The following is a 10,528-nucleotide window of genomic DNA, read 5'->3' on the forward strand; positions in this document are numbered from 1 at the left end:
TTACTAACGAAGCAACGTGACTTCTAAAGAAATTGATGATTGTACAGTCGATGTCAAAGATACCATCAAAAACATAAATGTAAAAAAGGAGAGCCAAGTTCAATACAAAAATTATGCTTGGCTGTGGGGTTCGCCGCAAAAAGAATGGAGATCTAAATGAGTGCCAAGTTCTATGCAAAATCCAAATATGTATTTATAGGAACAAAATAACATTATAAACAAGTATTAAACTCTATTTCTTTGCTTTATTGGATACCTATAACAATTGCTGTTATTTAAAAAAAATGCGAGATCTTAAAGCAGGTTAGATTTGACTTGGCCAGTTTTCATTACATCAGTCATTTTATAAAGTTATTCAAAATATACTCGTATATTTTGTAATTCTGATAAAAACTGGCCAAGCCATTTTTTTTTTTGATGACCCAGGGGGAATCCTTATGGATCCCACTGGCCCGGGAGAAGCTCAGTGGGTATGTCCGACTTCCACGGACTAAAACCCCTGGGGTGTTCCGCCGCGCGCTTTGTTGACGGGGTTTCGGGAACTCGATTGTAGACCTCCGATACCCCGTCGGCGTTGCTCTTGCGAGCCCATCATTTGGGGCTGCTCTAGCAGCGTTCTCCGCTGAAGGCACCTCGGAACACTTGAGGGCCTTCCAGCTCGAAACCTCTTCAGGCGAGTGATGGAACTCCCGATCCATCACCCGCAGGTTCCCGTTAAGGCGGCATTATCCTAGCTGCGAAGGCTCTTCTCCGCCTACCTGGCCTCCTTCGGCGCTGAGGAAGCGAGTTCGCGTCGTCCTCGCGCGATCGTTCTGCGGCTTCCTTTTGCGTCAGAACGGTGACGCTAAAGGAAGCCACTGCCGCCCATGCCTCCTCACTGCTGATCATACGGCGTATTAGCGCCGGCAGTGAGAGGTCTCCTCCCACAGCCGCGGCCAGAGCAGCGCGAGGCTCCGCCCACGCAGGGCATATCTCGCGCGTGTGTTGGGCCGTGTCCACGGCTCTTCCATCACAATGGTGGCACACTGTCGTCGGCTCTCTTCCCACCCTCTCACACAGGTACCAGCCGAAGCAGCCGTGCCCCGTCAGGAGCTGTGTGAGGTGGAAGGAGGGTACACCGTGCTTGCATTCGACCCATTCTTTCAGGACAGGCCGAACAGCGGCCACCAGGTCCCGGCTAGCTCCCGGGATCTCCAGACGCTCCGACCACTTTTCATAGAGCACCTCTAATCTAACCTACTTTAAGATCTCACATTTTTTTTAAATAACAGCAATTGTTATAGGTATCCAATAAAGTAAAGAAATAGAGTTTAATACTTGTTTATAATGTTATTTTGTTCCTATAAATACATATTTGGATTTTGCATAGAACTTGGCACTCATTTAGATCTCCATTCTTTTTGCGGCGAACCCCACAGCCAAGCATAATTTTTGTATTGAACTTGGCTCTCCTTTTTTACATTTATGTTTTTGATGGGATATCAATACTTTTTGTAAAGAAAACTAGGCAGGTATTGAGATTTAATGTTTTTTCTTGTGTTTCCGCTGCATGTTTTTTACTTCTGTTCTTGGTATTAATTATGTGGTGCCGCCCGCCGCCAACGACACACCGTTGGCCGGTTGTTTAGCGCGTATTGCAGGTTTTTTGTATGGGGACCCCCCCTATTTTTTAACTTTTTTTTATTTTTAGACTTTTTCCTACGCTTACACACAATTACCGAGCTGGATTCCAAATTTCATCCTTCTAGGTCATCTGGAAGTAGGTTAGGTTTAGGTACTTATATGTCAGTCACAATAAAAAATGGTTTTTTTTGTATGGGGACCCCCCCTATTTATTAACTTTTTTTTGTTTTTAGATTTTTTCCTACGCTTAAACACAATAACCGAGCTGGATTCCAAATTTCATCCTTCTAGGTCATCTGGAAGTAGGTTAGGTTTAGGTACTTATATGTCAGTCACAATAAAAAATGTTTTTTATGTATGGGGACCCCCCCTATTTTATAACACTTTTTTATTTTTAGATTTTTTCCTACGCTTTCACACAATAACTGAGCTGGATTCCAAATTTCATCCTTCTAGGTCATCTGGAAGTAGGTTAGGTTTTAGGTACTATAAGTCTGTCAGTCAGTCTTAAAATTTTCGACTTTTTGACCTTCATATCTTTATAACCGTTTGAGCTAGCTTCATGAAATTTGGGCTTCTAGATGTCCTTATGGATATAATTAAACACACGTAGTTTTATGTGTTTACGTTAAAGATGTTTTGAGTTATAGAAGGGTCAAAAGTGGCACCAAGTGGTTCGTGTAATATTACACTTGGCGCTGGCTAGCCAGTTCCTTTGCTTGAACTTGGCTTGACACGCTGCCGCGTGTCTAGATGTTTACACTTTTGCACCTTACTCCTTTGTAATAAGGCGAAAAATGTAAACATATCTTCGACTGTACGAGAAAGTAAGAAAGTTACTGAGGATCTTCCGCGAATAAAATTAAAATTTCGTTGTCTACCTCTATCGCTTTTGCAAATTCGAGCGATTGAAAAATAGATCTGCACCAAGAAAAGTCTGCAACAATTTTAATAGCACAAGCGATGCAAAAGTTTGTTTAAACGTCATTCGTCAAGCTTGTATGAAATTATGACATACTTGCTATATGTGCTATCAAAATAGTTGCAGACTTATCTTGGTCAAACTCTAAAGACATTTCAAATTTCGTTTTTCGTTGTAGAGCTTCTGAAATCGAAAATAGGGCTAAAGTCATTAGCTATGGCTCTTCTAGAATCTCTATAACCATACTAAGTAAGCATCTGTAATGTTTTCGCTCCTAAGTTTGCCGAGATGGATGGATCCATTCCGAGTGTACATACAGCAACAGTCTGTCCATCGGTGGGCCTTATTACAACAGGCATAGGGTCCATTTATGGACAGTTAAGTACAGTGTGGGCGATGGTACGCCTAATTGTAAGTTTTGGGTGGTCGTGACTCTGCGAGGGTGTCGGATGGTTGCGGGATTTAATGCCGGTATATCTTACTAAATTTGATGTTGTAAGTGATTTAGGGTCACTTGAAACATTCACTTACACGGTGTTAACCGGTTAAACCTGAAGTTACCATGGTTACCATTACAATTTGACAGTGGGTTAACGGTATAACTGGTTAACAATTAACACCGGGTTGGTATGGTGCAAGTGATGCTTAGTTACCTAGGCCGTTTGGCGAAATACATATACTTAACTGAATCACATTAGCTTAGTCTCGGTGTATGAAACTCCTTGGAGCATACTCACTCACACAGTGTGTTAGGGCTCCTCTTCACGTTGGGCCAACGCCAACGCCAACGAGGGACGCAGCCATGCGGTAGAATGAGATAGCAATATCACTTGCTCCCTCTAACGCATAAATACGTCCCTCGTTGGCGTTGGCGTTGGCCCAACGTGAAGAGGAGCCATTATATCTAACACGGGCGATTATTTAAATGGTGGTTAGCATACTGGGACCTAAGAAGTAGGTACCTAAGTCGTTTTAAGTATTTAGCTATTAATGTTAACTTGCCATACCCCATTCAGGGTCCATGCTGTTACAATTTAATTTAAAATAACATCTGTATATACCAAGGAATGCAATAAATAAAAGAAATGAAACATAATATTATCCTGTATAAGTGGAATTTGAGCATTTTAATTTGCTCTAAGCATATTATTATCTCAAAATAAACCTGATATATCATAATAAATTGGAATTTCCGATCTCTCACATTTTGATTTTATCCGAATTATGTATTTAATATTCTTGTTTTTCCTTGTACCATCCGTTTTACTTTCTCGGTTCTGTAAACAAGGAAGATTGCTTTTTTCCTTGGTTATAAAATGACTAAGTATAATAAAACATTATGCGTCCCTACGCAGACGTATTGTGGTTGCACTCTCAAGCCAAATGGGGTGAAAGTGGGAAGTGGGGTGTCTTTTTATTGCTTGGTCTGGTACATCGTGAGCTGTGACTGTGGCTGTGACTTCTATGAAAATGCTGCTTTATTGTAATCTAATACCTTTAAACGCGCAATTCTTGTTTATATATAATATCTGGGAGACCGAGCTTTGCTCGAACAACATATAATAACTTCGATTTATCGCCCCCGAAAATCCCTATACATATACCAAATTTCATCGAAATCGTTAGAGCCATTTCCGATGAGCAAAAAACAAAATAATTAATTAATCACGAGGCGTCATCACTAACATGGCGCTTAATCGGAAGTCCAGTACGGATATGATGGTCGTTTTTGTCTACGTGACAGCGTCATAAAACGGTGTCCGCCTCTTTCTATCCCGCAGTGTTAAAAAGTGACAGTTATTTTATCACGTGGATATATGTGGACAAAGCGATCCATAATGGATTTGTCATGGATAAATCATAATCTGTGTCAGTGTTAAAACACTTAAAACTGGCATTTCTACAACAAGAAACGTAATTTACGACACTGACAGATCATATCCATAAAAAATCCAGATCAAATTCATAAGTTATTGTAATCAGAATCCGGCCCCCCGAAACTGCCTACACTGCAAAGTAATTTGGCAAGTGCGACAACGACACCATCCTACACGAAAGTTACTGCCCGATTCGAACTTTAAGATACGCCAATTAATAGATCTATAAACGATATGGATTAGATGTGCCAATGTCAAAAGTGACGTTTTTGTTTCAAGAAACGTTTCATTTGAGACTGACATAAAGATAAGATTGGGTAATAATCCATATCGTTTCTGGATCTATTAACTGACGTATCTTAAAGTTCGAATCGGGCCGTTAGGCCGCGCGGTGCAACCTAAATTTTGCCACCGAATTACAATCACGTACAGCCCTCATAACTTAGAGGGGTGCGTAGTTGTTACAGACATATTTGCATAGACGTCGCACGGCGTGCGAAGAGAACGTTAAAGTGTTCCAAGGAAAAATGTTTTTTTTTTAAAGGCAAACGCAACTGAATCGCCTTATTAAGCATTTTCCGTCGTAGATGTGGTTTAAATTTTTGTTAGAGTTAAACTTATCCAAGATTTTGAAAATAGAATCAAATTGTTGTAGCCGTTGTAGGTAGGTAACCTACTTGTTCACCAAAATACCTACAAATTCTACAATACTCTGTCAACTTTTATGATCGTTATTTTGAGATAAACGCGTTTAAAGATTTTTCAAGTGACGTTAGTGTTATAAACATTTTAACGTTGGGGTGTTTTAATGATGTTTATTATGATATATGTAAGTACCAATGTGTTAACAGATAAATAAAGCTGAAAAACGTTTTGTGTCCACTAAATATGCGAATTTTGTTATTGTACAGTTTAGACCCGTCAGAATCTTGTAAAGAAATGCTTCAAGTTTTGACGTGTTATATTGCAAATTAAATGCAATACGACGCTCCGCTAAACTTGATTTTTAAAACGCAATGCATGATACGTTTGTGGAAGAGATCCATCGGTTCGGGGTCTTAAAGGGCTGTTATAGGATGTGTACAGCTCGCGTGCATCGGGAATTAAAGCGTGTGGAGGGGTCTACTACACAGATATATCTGCTGTATCTGTGCTGTCATAGTATTCCGATGGCATTTGCAAGTGTTTAATAATAAATGGTTACATAGGGGACGCGATGCTTTTCCTTATCTGTGTATAACAGCATAACATTGTCACCCATTTATTTGTATAATAAATAAACTTTTTGAATAAAATATGCAACGAGATCTACATAAAGAATACATTTTCTTAGCAGCTGCGACTGCCGTGAGTGAATTTCATTAAATTTACAGTTTTTTGAAGCAAACTAATGAATATTTTAAAAGCGGTAGGAGACTAGGGGATTTTATGTGACTTAAGGATGTCATATCGTCGGGCGAGACACACGATTAGACACAGACTGTATGTCAATATATGTAGACAATTCGCCTAGCTACGGTGACTGGTTACCATCAGGCGGGCCGTAAGCTTGTTTGCTACAGATGTGGTATAAAAAAAAGGGGCGGCTATAGGGCCTGGGGCCTAGGACGGCAAATACTGCAAATCCAACACTGCCCGTATATATATGGCCTAGAGGCTATGCAGTCACCGTAGCCTATGGACGCCTGTAACTCCAGAGGTGTTACATGCGCGTTGCCCCGAAGCGGGGTGCCCCTTTCGCAGCACCCATCATATTGACTACATTTCAAGTTATTTCTTGTTATCATCAGGGATTTTTTTGTCAAGCCTTCCCTAATTTTTTGCCTCCCTAGCTCCGGGCCTACTGAGCCTTAGCACAGAATAAATAATAGTACTAGGTACAGAAGACTCACTCTCTAACAAAACGCGTCTGTTACGATCAGCACAGAATGACCTCTAGGTGGCGACAGTGCCACGCGCGGCTTATGGCTTTCCCCAAAATTGAGGTGGAACGAATGCACTTTTAGCTACCTGTAGCAAAGCGATGAAATCGCGGAGTGAGCCACGCCTTAGGGTAAATAGAAGAAGAATAATAATAAAATGAGAAATCCGCCACTGTATACGGGAACTCGATAGCACGTGCTCATTTCCCACTTGCCTAGGTGCGACTAAAGAGCATCAGCTGTACAATATATACCAATTTATGAGCATCAAGTTTAGAACTCTTATAACCTAGGTACCTTCTTACTCGCGTTATCCCGGCATTTTGCCACGGCCAATGAAAGTCTGGGGGCCCGATTCGCATTTTGAAATAGACATCTATTAGATATCTTTTAGACATCACCAAGATACGATAACGATATGTTTAAGATCTAACCTGTCAAATTTGACATTTGCGCGATTCTGGAGATACTCTTGAACGATTTCCACAGGATATGACTTAGAGATCCAATTCACATCTAATAAATATCTTACTCTTTCTAACGTAAAAGTGATATTGGTTGCCCGAATTGCGATGCAAAAGAGAACTAGTTGATATCTAAAATATAACGTATCTAGAATGGATCTAGTACGTGTCGTCTCTTGTGAATATCTTGAAGTTCGAATACGGCAGTGGGTATCTGGGTAACCTATATAGGAACCTAACTGGAGTTATAATATCATTGATCCGTTTTATGTGAAACTCAATTTATTCCCCACCTACGTATTTTTCTCAATCGGTGCTAAGTGTTTAAGATGAAACAGGAGCTGAGTTTTAAATATTTTAGGTAAATACCTATACGCGTCTCGCTAACGGAAGCGGCTCCTAAAATAATGCGATAAGGACAAGGCGAAAAATCCTGCGTAAAAATCTCAAAAATCGAGGTTTCGTACTTGACTGTTTCCTCCTCCAAAACTTAACCAATCGTAACTAAATTTGGAAATCTAAATGATTATGAAATTATCTGTGTCGCATCGTTTTGTTTTTTTGGCTAATTGATATCAGTTTTGAATACTACGCCTCTCATTGCGGCATAGTCAATGAGGCCATTTTGGCCATTTTTATAGGGCTCTAGCGCCTTATAAAACAAAAATATCAAAAAAAGCAAAACGGTCCGACACAGATATTGACAATATTAATCTGTGTTGAAAAAATCATTGCTCTAGCATCAAAACCCACGGAGGAAACAGTCGAGTACGTTTGTATGGAGAAATGACGACTCCTGTTGGCTCTTAAGCCCTGTTTACGTTACATTTAAGAATTCGTTGAATGATGTTGTTGGTTTGTTTTTATAGGTCGTGAACTTAAACGTATTACCAATTTGGGGAGCAATACGAGGAACCGTTTAGGGCAGCGTAAACCCGGCAGGTTTACTGTCTGTTTGTTTAATCTGGCATTAACGCCTTTAAACTGGTTAGGTACCGCCTGATACTGTAGGTAGTTCGTAGGTTTCTAATAGAGCCCGAGCTAATCCTATTGTCTATTGTTAAGTAAAACCGCTCGTGCCACGTGCCACAACCACCTGCATAAAAAGTACTTACAGTACTTCGGCCGGCGAGTCGAACAGTACAAAACCAGTCTAAAATGTGTCATCGAGATGCGTAACAAAGGCGCGTTATCGGAGAGCGCACCTACACTGGTTTTTTGAGCGTTGGAGTAGCCCGCGCTCAGGTGCCAAATAGAATCATTATGACCCTTTTTTGCAGGTAAGTAGCACGTGCGGTTTTATTTAACAATAGAAAATAGGATTAGCCGCCGGGCTCTATTACAAAGCTACGAACTATACGTTGGAAATTAAATAAAGGATAACTCACGTTAGACGGGGCTGTGTCCGGGCCGGAGTTTCCGGGGGTTACTTTTCTATGACATGACAGGTGATCACACGCACAGACTTGATCACGTGTTGCTTTCCATAGAAAACGAAGCGCCGGAAGCTCCGGCCCGGACACGGCCCGGTCTAACGTGAGATATCCTTTATACGAAACAAACTACAGTTACTCGGGTACCGTACCTACCTGTGATAGACCAAAAGATACTTCAAAACTGAAATGAATGTCACAGGGGCCAAATTCGACATGTACAACTACCAGATTTCGCATCCAAGTCAAATCAACAGTTGATTTTATTCCATACTGAGTGTTGATTCCATCAACGGTGGATAATATCATTTGGTACAACTAAAACTCAACTCTAAGCTAAGGGTGGTTCGGTTTGGTTTGCTTGTTACCCTAACTGTGGATTGTTAATGTCAAATTTTGACATTGTACGTATTCGAGAACTTATGATTTTTCCCACATCAACGGGAGATCAACACGATACGTCAAACGTCGCTTGTCGAATAGGGGTCCAGGTAAGTCAGTCGGTTCCCCAACATATTTAGTACCTATCCACTTTTCTATTGAATTAGTATGGCGACGTGCGTACTTAAGTTGGGGCACAGAACGTGCTAAGAAAAAGTGACCAAGGCCTCCAGTGTCCCAGGCTGGAATCGAATTATCGAACCAGCGTCCTCTGCTATCGCGGCAGGTGCCTGAGCCATTCAGCCATCATAGACCTCATATTTTTATACCTATACGTAATAATTCAACTTACAGGCGACTTACAAGCAGGGTCATATTTCACCCAAAGGCTCAGCTTAACCATACAGCGGGGAAATGCGGCCAGTGTCCTGGGGACTATGCCCCCAGGTGACATTAGGGTTCGTCGAAAATCGATTTAGTAAATATTGTAAATATATATATTGTAAGTAATTAACTGTAGCTACATTTGCAGGTAAACCCTTTATATTTATGAACAGACGCCTATATATTTGACTGCGGTGGACTGAAATCACAAAATTCATAAAATCTTGCAAAAAAACAATATCATAATTCACGACTCACAAACACATTCAATTTATCTGCTTTCGCTTAAGTGAATTGGAATTCTACTGACAAAGTAGTACGGTCGAATTTTCTTTACGTGCAAGTTACTGAATGCATTTTGCTAGTTCGAAATTTAAAAATTTAAATTGCCAAGTGTCCGTTATATTTTTATTAACAGGCCCCACTGCGGTTATTAACGTTTTTTTTTGTTGTTTCACGGCAGAGGTATTTCATAGTTGGCTGGAAATATTTTTACTTTTAATTTTCTTCCGAAAAATTAAAGCTGTGATATTAGAACTACGTCATTAGACTTCATACAATATCAACCCCAAAATCGTTGCAGGAAAATTGACTGTTTTATTCATTTTGTATGTATATAGATCAGATGTCGATGGTTTCTATGGAAGGGTAATTTTTTTTCGATTACGATTTCGGGGCTGGTCTCATAATAAAAAAATCTCTATGACCTATCCACGTGCCACCCAAAGTACATTGTACATTACGATGTACATTCAGTTTTGATGGAATGTTTATTTTACCTGCATCAAAAAACAAAGTAGCATTTATTTGTCCAGTTTTAGAACAAATCAAATTCAACCTAATAAAAATACGACTAGATTCACCCTAGCTATTAAATAGGTTAGGTATAGATAACTATTCATCGCGTAAAATAAGGCTAAAGATTACTTAATTGAAAAACATCCTATATTTGGTAGATTTCACGATTTTGGAACACCTTCAAACGATTTGCCTTGCAAAAACGACTAATCAGATTCAAAACAACTTGACAAACGGAATTAATGAAATCAAATCGGATCCCTTTATGCGCATATTTCAGGCGTTTAAAATAGATCGTGTATGCAGCCGTAACACGTCGCGAACACATTGCGTTTACAATGGAAACAAAAAATGGCTGCCGTATTTTAAAAGCATATTCAGTTGGTGAAAAGTATGTTAATTAAAAAGACCGTGTTTCGTTTGTTATTGTTACTGTCTTGATGTTTTATTGCAAAGTGGGATGCGGATGGCAAGGCATACGCAGATATGTGGGAAGTACATTTATTTGTGATTTTATTTTCGATTGAAATTTTAAAGAAATAATCATCGTCTGGCAACAACCTTACAGACTAACATACAATCATCATCATCATCTCAGCCATAAGACGTCCACTGCTGAACATAGGCCTCCCCCTTGGACCTCCATTCGTACTGGTTGGAAGCGACCCGCATCCAGCGTCTTCCGGCGGCCTTAACAAGGTCGTCTGTCCATCTTGTGCATGGG

General features: G+C 40.1%; 1 protein-coding gene across 1 annotated transcript; it reads right to left on the bottom strand.

Annotated features, from left to right (window-relative positions):
- Positions 1-435: 435 nt before the first annotated feature.
- On the bottom strand, positions 436-3,118 carry LOC134667724 (uncharacterized). The gene is made up of 2 exons (XM_063525144.1): positions 3,107-3,118; positions 436-1,236 (listed from the first exon to the last, which is right to left on the bottom strand). Exons 1-2 carry the CDS (start codon positions 3,116-3,118, stop codon positions 715-717), a joined length of 534 nt encoding a protein of 177 aa, XP_063381214.1. The 3' UTR covers positions 436-714.
- Positions 3,119-10,528: the final 7,410 nt, after the last annotated feature.

Source organism: Cydia fagiglandana, chromosome 9 (assembly GCF_963556715.1).
Source record: "Cydia fagiglandana chromosome 9, ilCydFagi1.1, whole genome shotgun sequence".
NCBI classification, from domain to species: Eukaryota; Metazoa; Arthropoda; class Insecta; order Lepidoptera; family Tortricidae; genus Cydia; species Cydia fagiglandana.